Here is a 27386-nt window from a genome sequence, read left to right as displayed (position 1 = left end):
AAGGAAGATCAACTGTTAGCCTCTACTATGGTGGAATAAGCAGAGAAACTTCCTACAATCTTTGATGATCTATTGGAAGAAGTTTTTATTGGAAGAGAGTTCTGGAGACTGCAGAAGTCCAAGCTGCTGAAGTCATAGCTGGGTTAAAGTCTGCTGAGAAGATCTCTAAAGCTAGAACTTTTGGTGTAACAGAAGTCATTATATCAGAAGTGATGCCAACTCTACTTCTGAAGCTGTTGGTGAAGAGAATCAAGCTACTCCAGATGCTATGGAGATCGATAAGATAGGTAAAAGTACAAACTCTATCTTGGAATATTTTTTCGATTATTCCATCTTAAATCACATATCACCAACACACTCATCCAATCCGTCATCCAAATCATCTCCAAAACACATTTCATCACTTGTTCAACAATTAGAACCTGTGGCAGAGTCTCCTAACCCAACTCCTATTATCCAAATTCTAGAAAAAGCTATAAATTTAGCTGATTTTGAACATCCTGCTGATGAATCCACTGATGTTCAGAAACAACTGACATACTTTTCTACTTCTGAACAAACAACACCTCTGAACACCCCATAGATATATCTAGTGGGAAAGCCTCTTCTGGCTCTAAGTAACAAGTTGAAGAAACTGATTTCATTGCTCATCTTGGTCTTAAAATGGTGACTCTCTCACCTGTTTTTATCAGACCTCTTCAAGCCACCCCTATGCAAATCTTCTCACCTCAAGGCCTACAAACTGACCAAGCATGTTCTATTGATTCAACTTCTGAACATAATGATTTATTTGTTCAAAATGAAACTGAACATGTAACCCCAGATCAACCAGAAACTCAACCATCACCTTAATCGAAACCCCGACCATCACCTAAATCTACACCTCAAGAAGAATCTAGTCTTGTTCAGAATCAATATGAAGTTCAAGTCATTTCTGAACCTCAGATTGAAATTGAACAAGTCTCTTTTGGCCAACTTCATACAGAAACCTCTATGGACCAAACTATCTAAGAAAACCAATCTTCTGACCATCCACAAACAAACATTTCATCTCTTCCTCCCTATATCCAAGCAAAACTAGAATAAATCAAAATTGTTTTTCTTGATAGAGTGCAAAATTTGGTTTATGAGAGAACTACAACGTCTGACCCCATAGCTTATGTTGCTAAGCGGGATTCTCTCATAGCCTCTATAGTATCAGTTTTTCAAGATCTGAAGTATGTCTCTTCAGATTTTGCTAAATCTACTAGTCAGAGACATGCGCTTCAGGAGAAAATTTGGAATTCATGGCTGACAAGAAGAAAGAGATGGATGATAGGATGAAGGCTATGGATGTTAGACAAGATATCATGGGTGCTGATCCGAAAGCAGTTATGGAGCTTCTGAAGAAACCTTAGGCTTTAGAATTTAGTCACCCTGTGTTTTTTCATCATTTCTGAACAATACCATCTCATTTTTTATTAAATAAAAACTTCTCTTCAGTATCATTTTTGTTCTATGTTTATCTTTTTGTTGATGACAAAAGGGGGAGAAAGAGGATAAGTATTTAAGCACATGAATCTGATGATCACTATGTGCTTAATGTTTGAATATTATGTTAAAGGAATTTAATTAACATAGACAGAACTTAGGGGGGGGGCTTACAAACCTCACCCTATGGACTATCAGACTTAGGAGGAGCTTACAAACCTCTAATCTTGAAGTTATTAAGTTAATCAAATAAACAACCATTGTTATTAAATAATATTGTTTGTCATCATAAAAAAGGAAATTGTTGAAACAAAATTGGTTGATACCATATCCCTTAGGTTTTGATGATAATAAAGTATTTAAAGAATAATTTGGTATTGCAACATATGTTCAAGTATGCAAGATTATATCATTAAAAAAAATGAAGAGATGCTTCAAGAATGTGAATCTGAAGATCAGACTCTGGCTCTGAAGATCACTTCTAAAGGCTTTGCCTCGGATGGAGATCCAGACTCTAAAGAAGTCAGTTCTGAAGAAAGTCAACCTCTGGTGACCTAGACGTTGAAGCTTCATAATCCAAGAACTGGATTGTGATGTGATCAACCTATGAAAAGTGAAGTCTAAAGGAAGACAACCTCTAAGGAGTGGAGTCTGAAGGAAAGTCAACCTCTAAAGCAAAAGCTCTTCTACCAAGGTAACTCTAACAGACTCAGAACCTTTTTGATCACTTGAAGACTTAAGGAAACATCTCTCTCAAGGTTGTATGAGTTTCAACAGATCATTCCTCTTGGAGAAAGGTGTTTGCTTGATATGTCTAATCAAGTACAAAGATTAACCAACCTTTTGGTAAAGTCTTCAATGTCTCTTTTCGCTCCTCCCTCTATATAAGGAGCTGCAGACCTAAGAAGAAGACTACCACACTGCAATACACCAGAGACTATAGACTTGACATTCAAAGAGAAGATACTCTGTCAAATCTATTAGACTTAGAACATCTTAACATTATGTATATTTTAGAAGTTCTTAAGTCTTAGAGTCATTCTAAGTTGTATTTTGTTTACACCTCTCATTGTATATCAAGTTTAGTTATTACCAAAATCTCTTAACAATTTGTTATAGAGTCAGAAGGCTCTTACTTTAGTGCCTGAGCATTTAAAGTCTTTAGCTTGTGTACTAGATCAAGGAAGTCTAAGACCTGTGTGATTGAGCAAGGAAGTCTTGAGTCTGTGGGCTTGAGAAAGAAAGTCTCAAACTTGTGTGTTTGAGCAAGGAAGTTTTATACTTGTGTATGTAAGCAAAGAAGTCTCTTGCTTGAGTGCTTGAGCATTTGTAATTATATTTGGTTATAATGAAAATCCATTGGAAGTACATGGGGACTAGACTACTCTCGAGTTGTGAGAGGAAGCAGAATAACTTCTTGTGTCATTTATACTTTTACTTTACTTTCTTCTGAGCCTTATTCCACTATTATCGGTTGTTTGCAATCTAAGTCAGATTCTGTTTCAAAATATGATAAATATATACCAGAGTTCAGACTCTGATTAAGATCAATCAGAACTTATCCAAGTCTTTCTGAGTCAAACTCTAAACTAAGTGTTCACAATCTGTTTTGAAATTCATCAGAAGCAGAAGTTAAAAAGGCATAAAGAAGAAAAAGCTGACACTATTCAACCCCTTTCTTGTAATTTTTTCACCTTCAAAACTATCATTCATAGTGAGGGCCAATCATTTTGTAAGAGGGCGAATTGGATGAATATAAGACCTAGAATGATGTAAGGCTTAGAAGATGAAATCAACAATGGAATATCAACCTTGAGATCATAATGGCACTCGAATTCACTCGAGCACAGTGAACAACATTTCCAGCCCTTACTCTAGGGACCCAAAGCCACACATAAGAATAATGTTACAAAAATGTTTCACTAACGAAAGTGATATTTAATGTGCATGTTCTCAAGGCTACCTACTCACATTCACCAAGTTCTTTCGCCAAAGAGGCGACATGCCCAATTATGAAGGTCCAATCTAGGACTTTGCCAAGCAAGACAAATGGACACATGAAGCTTCCTCGAGACGCGAAATACATGATCCTAACCCCAAACATCCCTTGTTGTTGGATGCGATCAAACGACTCCCGCGTCACACGTCAGAGTAGACGAGGAAATTCCAACCACATGAGGCATATAAACCTCACCACACGCTGAATATGTGTATTATCTCATTCTCATTCTCAAACTACATTTCTAAAACTTCAATGATTTGAGAGTTGAAATATTAACCTTGTAGGTTCTTCCCATTCCTTCGTACCGGAAACTCTCACCACCGCACCAAAAGTTCTTGTTCTTGCATCATTCATATTTCTTGTTTCACCTAAAAAAAAGTCCATATAAAAAATGTTATAAAAGATGACACATTTTAAAATATTATTTAAGAAAAGAGCAAAACATTAAGGACTTGTTTGAATTCCCTTATAAAAAACTTATCTAATAAATTAGATTTCTTTTGTAAAATTGTTTCATAAATACTTACAAAATATTTATTATTTTTTTAAAAAATTGAAAAATTAAAATACAATTAATAAACACTATATGTTTATCTTTTATGGAGAATTGAAGATACGGTAATATGTATCAATCTCTCTTTTAATGTTTGTCTTAATATTATGAATTTTGTTTTTCGATAAGTAAGTTTATATTTAAAGAGAATATTATGGATACTCCAATTCAAATACAAAAGGAGATACAAATTAAGACACGGTAGAGAAGCTTGTTCTACTCATAAAAGTTAGAACAACTACTAAACTTTAAATCAATAATATACCACAACCAAACTCTAATCTTTGAACTTAACACAACTTCTTTACTATCTGCTATCTCCTCTTTGAACAAAATATTATTTTTCAGAGAGACCATATACTCTCTAGCAAGTCGCAAATTAAATCACTAAAATTTAATCAACAAACACTCCACCTCTTAATGATCTGCATAACAATTTTGCATGAGAAACAGAAAAAAGAAACAACCTCTAAATCTCTGGCTTAACTCTCCATTTCAATCCCAGGATCAGGAGGTTGAAGGACGTGAGTTCAAACCAACCATCCACTAGATGAAATCGACACTAACCTCTAAATTTAACCAAACCATAAATATAAATAAAATTTGATAAAAATCACTCGTCAAAATTCGAATTTATATTCTTCCGAATAGTTCACATTTTTTTATGTATAAAATGAGTCAAATGCAAAATAAAATTGTGAATAAAAATATGACAATGTTTGCATAAATGTATTATGATGTCGTAGTGTGAGTAAAGGAGGATGAAATTCTTATCTATTTCTTTATCTTTAAGTAACCTTGTTCACAAAAGTATCTATCTAAAGGGTCCACCCTAAATATTAATGCTACCTATCACTAGTCATACCTCATAACGGCTAAATGACTTTATCAAATGGAGAATCCATGACAATATACCAACAACTTACGAACAAAAATTAAAGGTGTGTTGATATTAACTATTTCCCAAGGATAAGATTATAGTATATACCTTAGAATTATGGAAATTCTAAAAACAATTGTACTCTTTAAGCTAGCACCAAACATGATCCAATATCCATTTCTGCATAAACTTGTACAATTTAAAAGTGACTTGATTGATTGAGAAATGGTATAAGAAAAATAATATGATGCCAATTAGTTTTATTGCTTTGAAAGGAATGTTTAAGAAAGAAACATACATAAACTTTTTGTTTTGGAGAAGAGAAAAATCATATTTAACTAAAGTGATAGTTTAAAAAATACCTCCGATAAAATTTGAACCCATTATCTTAAAATTATTATCAAAGTCATATTATGAATGTGATATCTCGATGTATCTATCGATTGTCAGGTCAAATCATATTATGAATGTGATATTTTGATATATCTATCGATCATTGTTGAATATGACATATAGTTTATTGATAATTGAAAAGATCACGAATTCGTGAAGATTATATACACTTGATTATATCATAATATCAAAAATCACAACACATTCACAATTTGAAATTTTGCCAACAACTTCAATATGGTAAAATTCTCAATCCATGTTACAAAAATATATGGATAATAATGGGTTAATTTAGAAACAAACAACATATTTTATTAATGATACCTCTCATCCATTCATAATTTTCGAAGTACATCGGTTTTTCAAATATCTCCAATAAAACTTGAACAACATATCTTAAAATTATTAGGTCAAAGTCATATATGAATGTGATATTTTAAAATATCTATCGATTATCTGTTGAATATGACGTAGTTTATTGATAATTGAAAAAATCACTCATGTTCGTGAAGAATATATAGTAAGGATTATATAATAATATCGAAAATCACAATATATTTACAATTTAAAAATTTACCATCAACTTCAAAATATTAAAATTTTCGATCTGTATTAGAAAAATTTAAGGATAATAATGAATTAATTTAGAAACAAACAACATATATTTTATTAATGATAGTTCTCATCCATTCATAATTTCCGAAGGAAATCCGAATACATAAAAAAAAAATACAAAGGATGATACATTCATATAACAAAAACAAATGGTAGGAAATATAGTTCTTACAAATGGTCAAATAATACAAAGAAAGTAGTAATAAAGAGTGATGCAAATATCAAATTTAGTAGGTTTCTGGTGTGTGAGCAATGAAACTAATGCATTGCACTTGACGAACATTGTCGAATCCAATGATTCTGATGAATGCATTAGGGTATGCAGTTTTAGCTTCTTCAAGCTCCTTCAACACTTGAGATGCATCAGTGGTGCCAAACATAGGTAGCTTCCACATTGTCCAATAACGTCCATCATAGTATCCTGGTGAATTGTTGTGCTCACGGTACACAAATCCTTTCTATATAACACAAATCAAACCAAACAATAAACACATTAACCCTAAAAAAACATAGAACTCCGATCATCTTACTACGTCAGAAATTCTCTATATTTATACATAGTCAATCAGCACACACATAACTCCGTTTGATAAAAAAAAACTAACACTTTGATAAAACAAATATCGATTTTGAAATGTATACAGTTAGGTCAAAAACTCTTAGCATTCATGAAGTCATCACATCTATAATTATTTGATCAAGATCGAACATTTTTGTAAGACTAAAATATTAATTTTGATCTGAATCAAATGTCTACTGATATGTTGAACTCGTGAATGAGCCGATCAAATACACTAAACTATATAGATTTTGGATTGAGATCAAACGTTTAAAAAAAAATCGAAAAATATCGACTTAAACTGGAAAATTAAAAAAAAGTTTGCAAGAGTTAATGAAATTAACCTCCAACTCAAATTCCAAGCAAGGAACCCATCCCTTCCTTAAAAGGTATTCTACTTCCTTAGCCAATTGTTCTGGAGTGAGAGGTGGAAGGTATGAAAGTGTCTCAAACTTCTTCTTGCCAATTGGTGGCCACACCTATAAATATTTTACATAAAATGAAGTAAAAAGTTTAGCAAAATTTACAATTTTAATTACTTAATTATGACAATTATACTATATACATTGTGTATAAAATTTTCCTAGAAACATAATAATTTATTACCTGCATACAATTCACTCTTGAACCATTGCTTGCATAGGAGGTAATGTCATCGCTGGCCTTCTTGGTAACCGGATAGCCGACCGACGATTTGAGACCGGTGATCGATGAAACCAAGTTGGTTTGTGCCCGGGTGGCCCGATTAACGGTGGTGATTGCGGCGGAGGAAATCAAGGCCATTTTTCCTTCTCAACTTTTGCTTCTGCTTCATGCTCCAACTCAAAGTTGCTATATATAATGGTGAAATTTGGATGACACTAATCTAATGGTATAGAATGAAAAGGATTGGTTGATGAAAAATTTCGACCGTTGGATTGAATATGAGATGGTGTTACGTAATATTGGCCACATGAAAGTTTAAAGTTTTGAAATGTTAGCCTTATCGTTAGAGACCACTATGGTAATGCCACGTGGATTTGGTTTCATAATATCTTATCTCTTCTTTGGAAGTACATAGAATGTGTGATTGTGGTGAAGGTGATATTTTTTTACATCACATTTGAATCTTAACATGTTTGTGACCATAATTTCTTAGGTGGCTATCTTAAGTTAAAAGTAATAACATTTGTACCTTTGTTGCTTCAGTTATATTCTAAAAGATAACAATGGATTTAGGGTTTAGGGATCAAATAATGTAGACTCTAAATAATCTAGACTATTACTTTGAGATCTTGAACGATTTATATAACACAATAATAATCAACTTTAAACGATCTCAACCGTTGATTTGACATCGGACGATGGGTATATGAAAAAAATTGTGTGATGTGGTAAATGCACCAAATTATCTATGGATTGGATTGACTTGTCGTTAAGAAACACATGTTTATGTGTTTTAAACTATCTCGATTTTTGATTTTTTGGATTACATAAAATTATATGAGTTGAACATCGAAGATTCCCAAGAATCGATACATATTTCAAGGTTCAAAGAATATTTATAGATGTATTTATAAATTATCTATTAAAGCTATTCTTACATCTGAAAGTGAAAGTTTAACTCGTATGTTTTTTTTATAGTTGATTTGATATGAAAAAGTTAACACTAAACTATACAATAGTTAATTTGAAACCAAACAATTAAAATAAATAAACGTGATATTCAAGTTTTGTATTCAATTTGTCTAGGCAATTGTATATACATAAAGATGATCTAATTCATATAAAAAACTATCATAAATTTAGAAGGGTAAGTAAGTGATATTTTTGAAGAGGTAACCAAAATTCAAGAAAAATATCTTCAACTGACATTCTTATCCATTTTGTTGGATTGCCAAGAGTAGGTTCTAGCTTCACCCTTACATGGGACCAATGTTCATAAAATTACAACAATAATTTCCATTAACATTGTTAAATTCTTGTTAGATTATGCTTAGATTTTACGATGGCAAGTTGTAGACAAGCAAAATGTATGCATAAGATAAGAAGTGGTAAGGAGAAAGATGGGTCTTATCATGCTTGGTTGATTAGTAGCCAAACATACAATGTTGAAAACATAAGATCCACATATACACATGCACTCAACCAAAAAATACAAAAAACCTTATCTTAATAAAATTCATTGTATAAAAGATAACAAAAATATTAAAGCATAAGAATCAAAAGTCAAGAATTTAAATGTGACTTTTAATCTCATTATTTGATCTTAAAGATTAGACAATGTTTTGGATTATGTTGGTTAATAGTTGAGATTTCTACTATAATGAATTGTCAAAATTAATTTTAAAAATAATTCAATTTTTTTTTAAGAAGGCATGTTTCTTTTTTCTTATGAGTCACACGTATTTGTCTACTTCTAACGTTTTTTATTTCATTCATCTTCTTAGAAGAAAAATCAAAGGGCTACATAATTTTACAACTGTCCAGTTTTGGAAGTAGTTGAACACTTGTTCAAGAGGAAACAAAGACAGCAGAGTATGTGTGAAAAGGAACTAAGATGAGTGTGATGCATAATAAGATCAGAAAAGAATGATATATCCAAATATATTTTCAAAATATATTTTTGAATGTTTTATTATTTAATTAGAGTAATTTTAATTATTGTTGGGTTAAAAAATTTATACGATAAATAAATCACAATCACTTAAGAAATATGATTAAGGACATGTTCATGTAATATATTATCTGTGCAAGACTCTTAATGTAACATCTCAATTTAATTATTCAGTTATTTAATTATTTATTAATTTAATTAAGCATTTTATTTAATAATTATTTTGTGAATATATGATATGTTTGACCGATGACGGTATTTGTGATGTTTTGTGCTAATTAATTGAGTTATTATAATTAATTAATTAATTAGAATTTGGTGAGAATTTGTAGAATTATGCAAATTTGTGTTGAGTTGTTTCCTTAATCTCCAATAGGTTTTTTCTCCTTTTTGTTGATTGAGTTGTGTGATGAATAATATGATTGGAATTCTGTTTGCATGTCATGATTTAATTGTAAATTTGTGTATTGTATTTAGTGTGATTGTTGCATATGTTATTTGTTCATAAACATGAGTTTGGATGTGAAATTGGGGTTTTCAAAGCATGAATAAATTCTGGATTTTGTGGTTAAATAAATGAAATAATATGTTAGATTGATAGGAATTAACATGCTTTTGTGTGGTAATCATGTGGGTGTGGTTTCTAGATTGTTTGAAGGTGTTTGGAGTTATTTGAGTGAGTATTTGTAGGTTCTGCCATAACATAATGAAATCCTGCTTCCGCTAGCAGGGTGGGACGCCACCCATATGACACCTTAGGCGTCATGCGTTGTGAACCACTGAAGGACGTCAGGAATGTGACAGGGAGACCTTCATGGCTTCCAGGCGAGCGTGGACTTGCCAGGTCGTCATAGTGTGATGTGTAGGTTGATGGGTAGGATGACAAGCATCATCCTAGTGACGGGTTGCCTGTCATCGTGTCAGAATGCATGTTCTGACCTGATGAGTTGGATTATGATGGAGGAGTTTGTCGGGCGGTCAAAGGTTGAATGTTGTTTGGTGTATTTGTTGAACATGAGTTAATTAATTAAATTATATAAGTAATTGTGTATTGTGAAATGAAATTATACATAAACAAGTATTATGTGTAAGTGTGAAAATGTGTGATAAAAGTGGAAGTATGATGTGATGCTAATTTGTGTTGATAAGGCGTATGATTTGAGATATGAGTTATTACTGATGCAGTGAAAATATATTTTATTTACAATCAGAGAGGGACTGTATTTCATATTTTATTGTTGAGTATTTATGTATAGTCAGAGCGGGGTTGTACTGCATTTTGGGTATGACATTCATCATATGTATCATTGTCGTGAAAAAGGCATGTTCACTAGTTTAGAGTCGGGACTAATGACTTGTCTTAAGCCTTGAGTGGGGGCTCGGGGTTCGTAAAGATTGGGACTTGGTTCGTATGAAGAATCAAATATTGAGTCGGTATCACATGCATATAGAGTTGAGTTATGAGTTTAGTTCAGAGTGGGGACCATGACGAGCATGAGTCGAGTCATTGTTGTATTATATTGCATGATTGTGATTTGACGATTGTGATGTGGGTGAGATGTGAATACATGATGTTGGTGTGTTTTCTGATTATGTGGATGATTGTGTAGATGAGTGAATCTATCCTAAATGTTTATGCACCATTTATTATTTGAATGTCTTCTTACCCCTTTTTTTGTTGTTGCATCTGTGCTCCTCTAGAGTATAAATAATCAGGTACCTGAATAAGAGCTTGAGGTTGAGGACAATGTTGTGCCTCTTTAGTTGCTTATTGTTTGGGCTTATAGTTGGAGTCGCTCTGGTGCGTAACACGAGAGGATCAGGTTGTCCTATATTTGTATATGTTACGTATCTTTCTGTTTGGTTTTATTTTGCGATGAATCACTTTTTTTAAATGATAATGATGTTGAGGCTATTATGCCAAGTTTTTTTTTGTAATTCCACTACTTATCAAATGATTTGTTTCTTTACTATGTGGTTCAAAAAGTTTTAATGGTTGTGAGTAGCATCATGCTTGGTGAATATTTATGTTTTATACATATTTAATTATTTAATTATCGAGTCAAGAAGTAGGTGTTAGACGATAGACGTAGATCTAAAGGGGGGAGGGGGGTGAACAGATCCCAATTTAAAAATTTATCCCAAAATTTGACTTAGAAAAATTTATGACGCGAAAGCAAGTTTCAAATGTTTCCCAGATCAAAAATTGTCTAATTGAACCTACTATTGAATAATCCGAATATGCGCAAAGGTGTTAATGCTATGATAATAATCCACAATTCAATCAAAAACGATTAAGCACACCTAATTGAATACTGTACAATAGTAAAAGTATATCTCCAATGATATCCACACACTAAAAACTAAGTCAAACAATTTTTCGAACACTTGATGTGCGAAAAACAAAGTTTGGAATTTTATATGGTGTTTTTTATTCTAAGAAATCCACTCACAAACAAATGGTTAGTGATTAATACAACAAACACAAGATTCAAAATATAATCAAAATTATGATCCAAACTATGTTGATCCGGTGACCAAAGCAATCGATAATTTGGGAATAAAAAAATGAAAAAGATATATATATATATATATATATATATATATATATATATATATATATATATATATATATATATATATATATATATATATATATATATATATATATATATATATATATATATATATATATATATATATATATATATATAGAGAGAGAGAGAGAGAGAGAGAGAGAGAGAGAGAGAGAGAGAGAGAACACAAGGATTGATTTAGACAGTTCCCCAATTGACCTCGTTAAGGGTACGTCTTCTCTCAATTCGAATTGAGATATTATTATAATAAATCTTACTTTGCAAATGTATGTATACAAGAGATGAGAGATCAAATCCCATACGCCCTAAGTTTGTTCTTAACTCCAGCACCTCCAAAAACCTTGATCAAGACACCAACAACGCCGCTTCAATTCACCTGTTGTTTCTACTTCCTTGTACGACCACCTTGTCTCAAGGCTTTCACCCGACTGAATTAATCCTAAGCGCACACTTGTTGAACCCAAGATTTATCAACATGATCCACCGTTTCACACTACTCCCTTGCACGACAAACCTAGTCTCAAGGCTTTCACTCGATCGGATCCGAATTGCACAATCTTGTCCAAAACCTTCAAACCCTAAAGATCTTGAAGGAAACCACACCTCGTTTTTCTGATTTGAATCCCTCAAAGATCTCAACCCAATATTCTCTGTACAACAAACCTAATTGGATGTATAAATCGTAATCTAGATGTCACCCAATCAACAAATGATTATGTGTAGTTTGATTGTGTGTATGCATAGATTGAATTAAAGATGATGAGATGCTTTTGAAATCCTGGATTCATGTAGGTTTTACTCACTGTAGAAACAGTACTAGAGAATGATGCATGTATATGGTATTTATATGCATGTGATCAATAGAGAGCAAAAGAAATGCAAAAGGTGAAAACAAGAGTTATTTCTCAACATTTTTGTTCAATAGGTCAACTTGTACGAGTCATGTGTCGACCTATTGAAGCAATATGTTGACCTGTCTGAGGTCATATGTCAACATATCAAGGAAATATGCTTCCTATAGGTTGACCTATTCAGTCAGCATATAAAAAAGAACCTTACCGACTTTAATATTGTAGTGCATGTGTCGACCTGTTCCTACAATGTGTCGACCTATGTATTTGCAGATGAGCTATATGTCAACCTGTAATGTGAAAATTTCACCTAAAACCAGTTTTTCATGAATGCCATAATATTTTGAAGCACAATCTTTTTCCAAACCATTTCCCTAATGTAAGAACGCTAAAATTCACATTTAGACTCGAATGATACCGTCCAATATACATAAACGCTAATTTCTAGTTTTAACATCATACAAAAACCTATCTATACGGAAATATGCACTCACATACTCCCCCTTTTTTATGATGGCAAAACTTGAGACAATGCGTTCTTGTTCATGAAAAGCTCCCCCTGAATGCGGGCATCATACTTCTCCCCCTTAGACAACATCAAAAAGAGACCAAACATACGATCATAAATATCATATATATTCATTATACAAAGGAAATTTGCAAAGATAAGGTATATGCTCAACATATACTAGAAAATACAACAATTAATAAAAAACAGAACAATTACAATAACCATAAGTTCTTAATGCAAAATGAAGTAGCAAAATGAAGAAAGATTGAAGACACCAAATAGAACTGGACATCACCAGATCAAACTCACAACACATCATTCGAACACCAAGCTATCTTTTTCCATGTCCCCTTAGTGCACCTCTGTGCCAACACGGTCCTTCATTGTGGTATTGAGAATCAATAACCCCACATATTTCCCAATAGAAACTCTCATAATGACGAGAGTCATCCTCATGTGCAGAAATAAGGTGATTAATTCTGGCCACAATGGCTTCATGATTCACATTCATATTCGTGCGTAAGGACACTAATGCCTCAGCCATGTATGAAGCAAAGACCTCAAAGTTGGTGTAACAACCCATTTTTTTTTAGTATTTAATTATTATACTATTATTATTATAATTTTAATTTAATTATGTGGAGTGTTAATTAATTAATTGGTGTATTAATTCATTATCCCGTGGATATGAGAAAGAATTAAATAATTGAATTAATTAATTAACTTGGTTGCATAGTGAGTGGTTAATATTTAAATTTAAATAGAGGTATTTAAATATTAGGTGTTATTGGGCCTAGTGATTAAATTAGATGATTTAAGCCCAACTAGAATACTATTATAAATAGTAAGAGTGAAGGAAGTGAGAATTAGAATTCACTTGAGCACTGAAGGCAATAGAGAAAGAGGAGAGGAAAAGTAAAGAGGAGTCAGGGTTTTCATCAAATTGACAAGGTAAGGGGGGAAATCCTTATCATTGTGGGTTAGTATGATTGGGTCAATGGGTAGGAACATGTTTTAGGTTGAAATCCTTAATTGGCATGGTTTGGGATTATTAGGTTTTGATAAATACTCTTGAATTGTGATGATTAAATTATGCTAAAACTGTGAATGAATATATAATTGGGTGAGTCATAATTTTCTGAACGTGTAGCTTTTTACGGAATCGAAATCGGAGGTCCGGAAGTCCTCCAACGATGAAAAATGCGGAGAACTCTGCATTCTGTTCGTTGTTAGCGCAGGAACAATATTCTGTTTTGCGTTAACCGGTTAAACCAGGGCGTTAACCGGTTAACACTGTTACGATATTGAAAAAAATTACATTTTGTCTTGCGTTAACCGGTTAACCCAGGGCGTTAACCGGTTAACACTGTTATAAACTGCCAAGGAGCGCTTGCTATTTTGCGTTAACCGGTTAACCTAGGGCGTTAACCGGTTAACACTGTTATAATATTGAAAAATTGATATTTAATTGTTGTGTGCGTTTTGGAATGAAATCTATGTGTACCTATTTGATGGTTGGCATATATTGGTGAATAAAATATTGTATGAATATGTATGTATACCATTATTGAATTGTGAATGATTTATGGTAATGGATGTGTATATGTAATCATGAATGATGTGTGGTGATGAATGTGTATATGTACCAATTGTGAGTCATGGTGATATGTGGGATGTTAAGATGATATAGATCTTAATTGCATATGTGTTGGTATGTGTGCATTCATTCATAGCATGGTTGACTTCATTATGGAAGTGGTGAAACTGTGGGTTCACATGAGCAGACGTTGATTCTTACTTGGAATCAGACGTAGTATTAAGCGGTGATCCTTCATTGGAAACAGACGTAGCAGACGTTAATCCTTAATTGGGATTAGGCATAGTATTAAGCGGTGATCCTTTATTGGAAACAGACGTAGGGATTTGGTCTTGTCCGGATCGGAAGCGTGACTTGGATTCTAGATATTGAATCGGAAAGCGGTGAAACTTTGAGTTCACATTGAGGTACCACATGCATAGAGTCACATTGTCATGCATTGAGTCGTCTATAGTCATGTGATCATTGAATGCATGTATTGATGTGGATGCGATGTACGTTTGAAATATGTGAGATGATTGTTGGTTAATATTATTGACGTGATTATACCAAGTGTGATGAATTCTTAAATTGTGTTTTAATTCATTGTGCCTTATTATGCTATTTCATGATGATTTGAATTCTCACCCTTTCTGTTTGAATGTTACCTTTACATGGGTATCGTGCAGATACTACAGAGTAGTATTGCTGGAGTAGGTGGACGGTAGCTCGCTCAAGATTAGCTGGAGAGTTTCCGTATTTAGTTTGAAATTAGGTAATGAGTCAATGCTCTGGTCATGTAACACTGGGTAGATTAGTGGTATTGAACTCCTATTTTATTTTGATATACTTTATGTCATTAATTGTTTTATTTTGTTTGGAGTAATTATTGAGAGATAATCATGGTATGGGACATGAATCATTTTATGAAATACATGAGTATTCTTTATTTTCCGCTGCGAACGCATATTGCTTGAATATTCATGATGAGTGAAATGTGTTATTTTGAATGACCAGGTGTATTGTTGGTTTTTGAAAGTTTTAAGTTTCGAAAACGTCGATGTGACGCCCTTTTCTTTATATGCGTGCTTATTTACTCTGATTATATGTTAAATAATTTGGGGTAGAAAAAGGGGTGTTACATTAGTGGTATCAGAGCATGGTCGACCAGTTGGTCAATAGTAGTAGGTTTTCCGTGGTATTTGATTTGTGTATCTGACACGATCGATACTGTTTGTTCGACGTTTCGGGTTGTGGATTCGACTCTTGAAAAAGGATTTATGACTAGGATAGTAGGGAGAGTGCTTCTGTCTACAAGAGTCTGAAGGGGAAAAACCAAGATCGGGGAAAACCATATGATGACAAGAGGAGACAATCTAGTGTTGGCAAGAAGCCAAGTGGGGGAGTATCTTCTATTCCACTTAAGTGCTTCAAATGTGGTGTGGAAGGCCATCGTGCTACGGAGTGTAGTAGAGATTCTGGGAAGTGTTTCAATTGTGGCAGGACGGGTCATAGAGCAAACCAGTGTAGGGCGAACGTAACTTGTTTCAACTGTGGTGAGAAAGGTCACATTAGTTCGCAATGTGATAAGCCGAAGAAGGAGCAAGTGAAGGGAAAGGTGTTTGCATTGTCTGGTGCAGAGACCACTACCGATGATAGACTAATCCAAGGTATGTGCTTTATTAATGGTACACCTTTGATTGCCATTATTGATACCGGTGCAACACATTCTTTCATTTCTTTGGATTGTGCTAAGAGGCTGAATCTCATATTATCTGATATGCGTTGAAGTATGATTATTGATACACCTGCTATGGGTTCTGTTTCTACTTCCTATGTGTGTTTGAATTGTCCGTTGAGTATATTGGTAGGGATTTTGGAATTGATTTAGTTTGTCTTCCGTTAGAGCAACTCGATGTGATTTTGGGTATGAATTGGTTAGAAGTTAATCGAGTGTATATCAACTGTTTCGAGAAGACAGTTATTTTTCCTGAGGTTGATGCTAAGGAAGATTGGTGTGTGTCCGCTAAGCAAGTTGATGAATCGGTTCAAGATGGTGCCGAGTTGTTTATGTTGTTGGCAACTTTGGATATTCGGGAGAAGAGGACGATCGAAGAATTGCCAATAGTTTGTGAATTTGCGGAGGTATTTCCGGAAGATATAAGTGATTTACCGCCGGAACGAGAGGTCGAGTTTTCGATTGATTTAGTTCCTGGAACTAGTCCTGTATCGATGGCTCCCTATCGAATGTCCGCTTCTGAGTTGAAAGAGTTGAAGAGTCAACTTGAAGACTTACTCGAGAAGAAGTTTATTCGTCCTAGTGTGTCGCCGTGGGGTGCACCTGTGCTATTGGTCAAGAAGAAAGAAGGTTCTATGAGATTATGTGTTGATTATAGACAACTGAATAAAGTGACGATTAAGAACAAGTATCCACTTCCGAGGATTGACGATCTGATGGATCAGTTGGTTGGAGCTTGTGTGTTTAGCAAAATTGATTTGAGGTCTGGGTATCATCAGATGCGTGTAAAGGCTGAGGATATTCAAAAGAATGCTTTTAGGACAAGGTACGGTCACTACGAGTACTCCGTGATGCCTTTTGGGGTGACGAATGCACCTGGTGTATTTATGGAGTATATGAATAGAATCTTTCATGATTATCTGGATAAGTTTGTAGTTGTGTTCATCGATGATACATTGATTTATTCCAAGGGCGAAGAGGATCATGCAGAGCATTTGAAGGTTGTGTTATCGGTGTTGAAAGAGAGGAAGTTGTTTGCTAAACTCTCTAAATGTGAATTTTGGTTGAGTGAAGTAAGTTTTCTTGGACATGTGATTTCGAGCGGTGGAATTTCTGTGGATCCTACGAAGATCGAAGCTGTATCTCAGTGGGAAGCTCCTAAGTCTGTTGCTGAGATTCGAAGTTTCCTTGGTTTGGCTGGTTATTATAGGAAGTTCATTGAGGGATTTTCTAAGTTGTCGTTACCGTTGACGCAGTTGACTAGGAAGGGTCAAGCTTTCATTTGGACTTCGCAGTGTGAAGCAAATTTTCAAGAGCTTAAGAGAAGATTGACTATGGCTCCTATTTTGATTTTACCGGATCCGTTAGAAACCTTCGTGGTGTATTGCGATGCTTCTTTGTTGGGTTTGGGAGGTGTTCTGATGCAAAAGGGGCAAGTGGTAGCTTATGCTTCAAGGCAACTCAAGGTTCATGAGAAGAATTATCCGACGCATGATTTAGAGTTGGCCGCCGTTGTGTTTGTGCTGAAGCTTTGGAGACATTACTTATTTGGATCGAGGTTTGATGTGTTTAGTGATCACAAGAGTTTGAAGTACTTGTTCGATCAGAAAGAATTGAATATGAGGCAAAGGAGATGGTTGGAATTCTTGAAGGATTATGATTTTGGTTTGAATTATCATCCTGGGAAGGCGAATGTTGTAGCCGATGCATTGAGTAGGAAGTCATTGCATATGTCTATGTTGATGATGCGAGAGTTTGAATTATTGGAGCAATTTAGGGATTTGAGTTTGGTTTGTGAAGCGACGTCTTCGTGTGTTAAGCTTGGGATGTTGAAGCTTACGTGTGACATTCTTGACGAGATTAGAGAAGGTCAGAGGTCAGATTTGAAGTTAGTCGATGTTATGACATTGATTAACCAAGGTAAAGGTGGTGACTTTCGAATTGATGAGAATGGTATCATGAGGTGTCGTGATCGAGTGTGTGTTCCGGATGGTATGGATTTGAGAAAGAGGATTCTTGAGGAAGGGCATAGAAGTGGTCTGAGTATTCATCCTGGTGCTACTAAGATGTATCAAGACTTGAGGAAGATGTTTTGGTGGCAAGGTATGAAGAAGGATGTAGCGGAATTTGTGTATTCATGTTTGACTTGTCAAAAGTCAAAGATTGAACATCAAAAGCCGTCTGGTTTGATGCAATCGTTATCTATTCCCGAGTGGAAGTGGGATAGTATCTCTATGGATTTTGTTTCGGGCTTACCAAGAACATCGAGTAATTGTGAGGCGATTTGGGTCGTTGTGGACAGACTGACGAAGTGTGCTCATTTTATTCCGATGAGAATGGATTATTCGATGGAGAGACTTGCTAAGTTGTACGTCGAGAGAATTGTGTGTTTGCATGGTATACCGTCGAGTATTGTTTCGGATAGAGATCTGAGGTTTACTTCGAGATTTTGGGAAGGTTTGCAAAGTGCTTTGGGTACGAAGTTGCGTTTGAGTTCAGCATATCATCCGCAAACTGATGGTCAAACGGAGAGGACTATTCAGTCACTTGAAGATCTTTTGAGGTCTTGTGTTTTGGAACAAGGAGGAAATTGGGATAGTTTCTTGCCGTTAATTGAGTTTACATATAATAACAGTTTCCATTCGAGTATTGGAATGGCACCGTTTGAGGCCCTTTATGGCAGAAGGTGTAGAACTCCTTTATGCTGGTACGAATCGGGAGACAGTGTTGTGGTTGGACCCGAGTTGATTCAAGAGACTACAGATAAGATTAAGATGATTCAAGGGAAGATGAAGGCTTCTCAGAGTCGTCAAAAGAGTTATCATGATAAGAGGAGGAAAGCTCTTGAGGTTGAGAAAGACGAGCATGTGTTTCTTCGAGTTACGCCAATAACGGGTGTTGGTAGGGCTTTGAAGTCACGTAAGTTGACGCCGCGTTTCATTGGTCCTTATCAGATTTCCGAGAGGATAGGTGAAGTGGCATATCGGATTGCATTACCACCGTCACTTTCTAATCTTCATGATGTATTCCATGTGTCTCAATTGAGGAAGTACATTGCGGATCCATCGCATGTTGTTCCATTAGATGATGTGCAAGTACGGGATAATTTGACGGTTGATACATCACCTGTGCGGATTGAAGATCGAGAAGTGAAGAAGCTTCGTGGTAAGGAGATTGCTTTGGTAAAAGTGATATGGGGAGGAGTCGCCAATGGGAATATTACGTGGGAACTCGAGGATAAGATGAGGGAATCATATCCGGAGTTGTTCGTTTGAGGTAAATTTTCGAGGACGAAAATCTTTTAAGTGGGGGAGAGTTGTAACAACCCATTTTTTTTTAGTATTTAATTATTATACTATTATTATTATAATTTTAATTTAATTATGTGGAGTGTTAATTAATTAATTGGTGTATTAATTCATTATCCAGTGGATATGAGAAATAATTAAATAATTGAATTAATTAATTAACTTGGTTGCATAGTGAGTGGTTAATATTTAAATTTAAATAGAGGTATTTAAATATTAGGTATTATTGGGCCTAGTGATTAAATTAGATGATTTAAGCCCAACTAGAATACTATTATAAATAGTAAGAGTGAAGGAAGTGAGAATTAGAATTCACTTGAGCACTGAAGGCAATAGAGAAAGAGGAGAGGAAAAGTAAAGAGGAGTCAGGGTTTTCATCAAATTGACAAGGTAAGGGGGGAAATCCTTATCATTGTGGGTTAGTATGATTGGGTCAATGGGTAGGAACATGTTTTAGGTTGAAATCCTTAATTGGCATGGTTTGGGATTATTAGGTTTTGATAAATACTCTTGAATTGTGATGATTAAATTATGCTAAAACTGTGAATGAATATATAATTGGGTGAGTCATAATTTTCTGAACGTGTAGCTTTTTACGGAATCGAAATCGGAGGTCCGGAAGTCCTCCAACGATGAAAAATGCGGAGAACTCTGCATTCTGTTCGTTGTTAGCGCAGGAACAACATTCTGTTTTGCGTTAACCGGTTAACCCAGGGCGTTAACTGGTTAACATTGTTACGATATTGAAAAAAATTACATTCTGTCTTGCGTTAACCGGTTAACCCAGGGCGTTAACCGGTTAACACTGTTATAAACTGCCAAGGAGCGCTTGCTGTTTTGCGTTAACCGGTTAACCCAGGGCGTTAACCGGTTAACACTGTTATAATATTGAAAAATTGATATTTAATTGTTGTGTGCATTTTGGAATGAAATCTATGTGTACCTATTTTATGGTTGGCATATATTGGTGAATAAAATATTGTATGAATATGTATGTATACCATTATTGAATTGTGAATGATTTATGGTAATGGATGTGTATATGTAATCATGAATGATGTGTGGTGATGAATGTGTATATGTATCAATTGTGAGTCATGGTGATATGTGGGATGTTAAGATGATATAGATCTTAATTGCATATGTGTTGGTATTGTGCATTCATTCATAGCATGGTTTTGACTTCATTGTGGAAGTGGTGAAACTGTGCGTTCACATTAGCAGACGTTGATTCTTACTTGGAATCAAGCGAAGTATTAAGCGGTGATCCTTCATTGGAAACAGACGTAGCAGACGTTAATCCTTAATTGGGATTAGGCGTAGTATTAAGCGGTGATCCTTTATTGGAAACAGACGTAGGGCTTTGGTCTTGTCCGGATCGGAAGCGTGGCTTGGATTCTAGATATTGAATCGGAAAGCGGTGAAACTTTGAGTTCACATTGAGGTACCACATGCATAGAGTCACATTGTCTTGCATTGAGTCGTCTATAGTCATGTGATCATTGAATGCATGTATTGATGTGGATGCGATGTACGTTTGAAATATGTGAGATGATTGTTGGTTAATATTATTGACGTGATTATACCAAGTGTGATGAATTCTTAAATTGTGTTTTAATTCATTGTGCCTTATTATGCTATTTCATGATGATTTGTTTTCTCACCCTTTCTGTTTGAATGTTACCTTTACATGGGTATCGTGCAGATACTACAGAGTAGTATTGCTGGAGTAGGTGGACGGTAACTCGCTCAAGATTAGCTGGAGAGTTTCCGTATTTAGTTTGAAATTAGGTAATGAGTCAATGCTCTGGTCATGTAACACTGGGTAGATTAGTGGTATTGAACTCCTATTTTATTTTGATATACTTTATGTCATTAATTGTTTTATTTTGTTTGGAGTAATTATTGAGAGATGATCATGGTATGGGACATGAATCATTTTATGAAATACATGAGTATTCTTTATTTTCCGCTGCGAACGCATATTGCTTGAATATTCATGATGAGTGAAATGTGTTATTTTGAATGACCAGGTGTATTGTTGGTTTTTGAAAGTTTTAAGTTTCGAAAACGTCGATGTGACGCCCTTTTCTTTATATGCGTGCTTATTTACTCTGATTATATGTTAAATAATTTGGGGTAGAAAAAGGGGTGTTACAGTTGGCATCTTGAGTGGAAAAGTGTTGCTGCATCAAATTATATTTCTCTATTTGTGCATACTCAAATGCGATTCGCCTTTGACACTCGTCAGCATAGCGCTCATCTTATTGTACCTGCATGTTTTGAAGCATAGTAATATGGTGGAAGTGTCATCATAATTAGCTCTAGAACCTGCACCATGAAGATATCCAATAGGTGCATTATGCATCATAACATCTTCTTCATGGAGATTTTGGTGATCCCCAATATGACGCTCATCCTCCATATGGGCACATTCGTCTTCACCTTCATCCTCAAAAGCAACAAGATTATTAAAGTTATAAATTCTTCTGGTATTCTTACTAGCAAGGAAGTAATATGCCATACGCTGGACATCCTAGAAGTATACCAAATTTGTAAGAGTACTTTGAGAAAACTCTTGTGCATACTCATGCGATTTATAGGATATGTTAGGCAGGTCAACATTGAAGAATTTCAAACTCTTTGAAATCATAGAGACATAGCCAAAATAAGTACCTTTGTTGCACTTCTTTATAGCAAGCATCCTTGACACAATGCAATGAAGCCAATTAATCTTAACCTTATTTAGCATAATGTAGATCAGATGAACTTCAAAATAGTCAATTCTTGAGAAACCACCATTATTTGGACGGAGAACGTGAGAAATAAGCCACAACAAAAATCTTGGAGCCATCTTTAGCTAACCAGTAGTAAGAGGTTCAAAGCTACCTTCAGGACGAGGAGCTCTAAGCATTTCATTCACATCGATATTTCCTATATAATGGATATGAGTATGAATACCTGTCACCAACTGATCCGGTTCATCTCCCACATCAAGATCATTAATAGTTATTCCAAATAGAGACTTCCAAAAATCATCTGTAAACTCATAAAAAACATTTCAAATAGTGAACTCAAAACATGAACCATCTTTTTCATATAGTCTGGAATAGAACACACGAATAAGGTCCTCATTATAGTCTTGTGAGAGTTGCAAGAAGTAGTCGATCTTCTGCTGGGAGACAAAATCAACAACTTCAGGAAGAGAAAACTTAGCAACCTCAGTGGCTTTCCACACATATTTGTTTGACAACGAGCTTATCCTTGTGTTTCTCTTCAAATTCCTTAATACACCTTCGAGATACCAATGAAAAAGGAGTTTCTATTACTGTAGATGAAGAATTGGCCTTGCCCTTTCCCTTAGCATCATTCTTAGTTTTAGCAATCGTAGGAGCCATTGAAAAAGTTGAGATAAGATGTGCACACCAAGTATTTGATAGAATGTTTGAATGAAATGCGATGGAGAATGAGGAATATAAGAATACCCACACACCCAAACAAGAAAAACAACCAACAAAACTCACAAGGAAGTAAGGATATAACAAGAACAAGTATTGATTTTGAACTTTTATGACTTAGGGTAACAAAGAGGGGTTTTGAAGAACACAAGATGGAAAAATTAGACAAATGGAAGAGATTTTAGGAAAATGTAAATGAGAAAGAGATTGATTGGGAGAAATAAATGCGATTTAATGGGATTGACTGATTTTTGTGAGATAAGATGAAGATTGGAGACTTGAGAACTTTGGGTGCATGAATGTGAAATTAAGAGATTTTGGTCAACAAGGGAATATGAGTCAACCTCTGAGTTAATGTGCCGACCTGTTAAGGTTATGTGTCGGCACATACTGAAGCATTTAAACCTGAATGGAAAAATTAATTCAACATGTCAACCTATCCATAGATGTGTCTACACATTCTGACAAATTTTTGAAAAATACAAAGCTTAAATTTATGCGTCGGCCTATACGACTATGTGTTGATGCATTATGGACAAAAACTTGACAAATATCACATTTGTGACCAATAAAGTGATTTTTGATGACTCAAATTGACTTATGCATGGCTAATGAATAAGAGACACATGTATATACAATGGTTTGATGGTTTGAAAGCAATTAACATGCAAACACAAGAGTAAGCATGAGATGGCAAAAGATATAGATCACATATGATGATATTTAGTATAAAGTCACTATAAACATATGAGATTAAACACACAATGGATGCATTGAGATTTTTGGAAGTGAACAAATATTACACATATCATACACATATCACATCATATACCTTTGAAAATAAACAGGTAAAAAAAATACTTACTTACGAAATAAGAAAAAAGATTAAAACGATATTACCCCACTGTACGAAAGACGGAGGATGCACAAGCATTCCACGAGAAACTTTTTAACGAAAGTTGAAATGAACGCAACAAGTGCCACAAACACAAACAAATCTAAAACTCCTTTACCATTTTTCTCTTTGTACATGTATTTGAGAATGCTATTAATAATGTGCCCAAGTGAATCATTGACTTGATGATTGTCCAAATACTTGGACTTTTAATCATGTTCAATCATGATAGTAATCTTGATCCTCCTCATGTTTTCTCATATTAGGTTGATCAATCCTTAATTTGATAAACTTTGAGTATGTATTTTCAAATATAACCTACATCATTAACAACAATACCGTTTCCAATGCATCTTGGATAGAGAACATTAGCAACAAGAAATACACTTTTACCAATTAAAAGAACACTAAACGTTAAACTCTTTAGTAACACATTTTATCTTCCTTGTCACCAAGTCAAGAAATTGAGAAGTGTTACAAGTATTATGTCTTGAGCTTCCACAAACGAGATTCCATACTCTCTTCGTAGTACCAAGACATTTATCATGCAAGATTAACGAATAGTGTGAGGTACCCAACCTTTATTAGATCCTTGATGATTAGTGAAACATTGGTTGCATTTAGGCAACCATTAATGAGTGCCTTTGGAGACCAAGTCCCTAAAGTTACACTTTGCAATGGTATGACCCTTCATGCAACAATAATGAAAATAAACATTGTAAGAAGATACTCTTTTACTAATCAAACTCTTTTCAACATAACTATACATTCTATAAGGATTATGATAAGGCATATCATATTTTGAAGTGTCAATAGAAAAAGTGAATTTGGGTTACAAAGCCTTGTTCAACTTGGCTTTAAGATCTCTTAACTCTTTTTTCCAAATATGACAAGTCTCACATCCAAACCATGAGTTTTTATTATCATCACATTTATCCTTTAAAATATCTATCATAGATTTCCTTAGAGCTTCCATATTCTTTTGATTTTCCAACATTTTAGCTTGCAAATGAGAGAAAATTCTTTTATTTGAAAGCTAGCTTTTAGAAAGGTTATTTTGCTTATCTTTGTCGATTTTCAAAGGATTCTTGCAATTGAGAATAAGACAAGTCATGCGTAGATTTAGGATTAGAGTGAGTTACATTATTTTTCTTTCTTTTGTTGGCCATGTAACACATATTTGCCAATTCGTCGCTTGAGTTAGAACTTTCCCAACTTGAAGAACCACTTTCGCTTTCCCGAGCAACATAAGCCCTTCTAGACTTATTGGACCTTTTGTGATGACCTCTCTCCTTTACTTTCATGATCGTAGGACACTCTGGCCTAATGTGACCTTCTTTGCCTCAATTATAGCATGTACTTCTACCCTCACTTTTCTTCTTCTCATCTTCCTTTGAGGAATTTGACAACCTTCTGGATTTGTTGTGATAATCCTTTTTGGGGTACTTATTTGCTTGTTTCCACATATATTTATTGTACCTCTTGATGAACAAATCCATATCTTCTTTATCGGAATCTTCGTCATCTTTAGTTTCACAACCACTAAGCTCACTCATTTAGGACTTTAAACTAGAAGTATTTGGAGTAATGGACTTCTTCTCTTCTACCTTGTCTTTACCTTTATATTTCTTCATATTATTTTCATACTTTTTTTCATGTTTTTCCAAGCAAGTGAGTTATTGCTCATGTTCTTCCAATTTACCAAACAAGGTAGTGATATCAAGTGCTTTAAGATCATTCGCCTTTTTAATCGCGGTGAGCTTGGGTTGCCATTCACTATTAAGACATCTTAAAACCTTGTTAGTAGTAATAGAATTAGAGATAGGATTACCAAGACCATTCAATCTATTAATAAGATGTGTGAATTTATTTTGCATGTTGGCAATGGTTTCACCTTGCTTCATACGAAAGAGTTCAAACTCTTGGTTTAATGTATTAATTCTATCTTGTTTGACCTCATTAGTTCCCTCATGGGCAACTTCTAATGCATCCCACAGAGATTTGGCGGTACCACAATGAGAAACACGATAATACTCATCAACACCTAAAGCAGATATGAGAATATTTTGTGCTTTCCAATCATGTGACCACAACCTCTTATCATTATCATTCCATTGACTTTCTGTTTTTGGCATGGTGACACATTCATCATTGGTCATTTTAATTTCATTTGGACCATTGATGATTGCATCCCATATACCCTTGTCAACGGAGTTGACATGGATACGCATATGAGCTTTCCAATAGCCATAATTTTTGCCAGTAAAAACAGATGCTCAATCATACACCCCTTTAGGTTCGATAACCATGATCTAATTAGAAAATTTTAAGACCGGAAACAACCGGAGCTCGTGATACCACTTGTTTGACGATAGGCCTGGATAGAGAGAGAGGGGGGGGGGGGGGGGGGGCGAATAGATCTCAAGTTAAAAGTTTATCCGAAAATTTGACTTAGAAAAGTTTATGGCGCGAAAGCATGTTTTAAATATTTCCCAGATCGAAAATTGTCTAATCGAACCTACTATTGAATAGCCCGAATATGCGTAAAGGTGTCAATATTATGATAATAATCCACAAGTCAATCAACAACAATTAAGCACAACTAATTAAATACTCTACAATATTCTTGGTACAACAAACCTAATTGGAGGTTATCAATCTTAATCTAGATGGAACCCAATCAAAAAATGATTATGTGCAGTTTGATTGTGTGTATGCATAGATTGAATTGAAGATGATAAGATGCTACGAAATCCTGGATTCATGTAGGTTTTAATCACTGTAGAATCCTTACTAGAGAATGATGCATGTATATGGCATCTATATGTATATGACCAATAGAGAAAGCAAAAGTAATGAAAACAAGAGTGACATTTTAACATTTTTGTTCAATAGGTCGACCTGTACGAGCCATGTGTCGACCTATTGAAGCAATGTGTCGACTTGTCTGAGGTCACGTATCGACCTATAAAGGCAATTTGATGTGTATAGGTCGACGTGTTCAGTCAACACATAAAATAGAACCTTACGGGTTTTAATATTGCAGCGTATGTGTCAACCTGTTCTTACAATGTTTTGATCTATGCATTTGCAGATGAGCTACGTGTCAACTTATTTCACGCATGTGTCGACCTGTAATGTGAAATTTTCCCCTAAAACCATTTTTTCAATAATTACACAATATTTTGATGCACAATCTTTTTCCAAACCATTTCCCTAATGCAAGAACGCTAAATGGAAAGATTCCTAGTTTTGACATCATACAAAAACCTATCTAAATGGAAAGATTCACTCACAGTAGGGTGTTATACTTAACACCCCTCTCATGTTTAGGATTAGACATTTGGAGCGTGAAAATAAAAAGCGGATGGTCCGATAGCGGAA

The 27386-nt window shown here is 34.6% G+C and overlaps 1 protein-coding gene and 1 long non-coding RNA gene across 2 annotated transcripts; both read right to left on the bottom strand.

Annotated features, from left to right (window-relative positions):
* Positions 1–3260: 3260 nt before the first annotated feature.
* LOC127115545 (uncharacterized) lies at positions 3261–4730 on the bottom strand. Its single transcript, XR_007800766.1, has 2 exons — positions 4440–4730; positions 3261–3840 (listed from the first exon to the last, which is right to left on the bottom strand). It is a non-coding gene; the product is annotated as an uncharacterized LOC127115545 (long non-coding RNA).
* Positions 4731–5941: 1211 nt separating this feature from the next.
* On the bottom strand, positions 5942–7302 carry LOC127123281 (ribulose bisphosphate carboxylase small subunit, chloroplastic). The gene is made up of 3 exons (XM_051053518.1): positions 7079–7302; positions 6817–6951; positions 5942–6371 (listed from the first exon to the last, which is right to left on the bottom strand). The coding sequence occupies exons 1-3, from the start codon at positions 7253–7255 to the stop codon at positions 6141–6143; spliced, it is 543 nt and encodes a 180-aa protein (XP_050909475.1). The 5' UTR covers positions 7256–7302; the 3' UTR covers positions 5942–6140.
* Positions 7303–27386: the final 20084 nt, after the last annotated feature.

Source organism: Lathyrus oleraceus, chromosome 1, assembly GCF_024323335.1.
Source record: "Lathyrus oleraceus cultivar Zhongwan6 chromosome 1, CAAS_Psat_ZW6_1.0, whole genome shotgun sequence".
NCBI classification, from domain to species: Eukaryota; Viridiplantae; Streptophyta; class Magnoliopsida; order Fabales; family Fabaceae; genus Lathyrus; species Lathyrus oleraceus.
This window is presented reverse-complemented; position numbering and strand designations above follow the sequence as displayed.

What these genes read in the sequence shown, in the direction of transcription:
- LOC127123281 (XM_051053518.1), bottom strand. Translation starts at nt 7,255, where the DNA reads ATGGCCTTGATTTCCTCCGCCGCAATCACCACCGTTAATCGGGCCACC. An exon ending in CAAGAGTGAATTGTATGCAG is followed by an intron (nt 6,952 to 7,078) that starts GTAATAAATTAT and finishes AAATATTTATAG; the next exon opens with GTGTGGCCACCAATTGGCAA. An exon ending in GCTTGGAATTTGAGTTGGAG is followed by an intron (nt 6,372 to 6,816) that starts GTTAATTTCATT and finishes TGTGTTATATAG; the next exon opens with AAAGGATTTGTGTACCGTGA.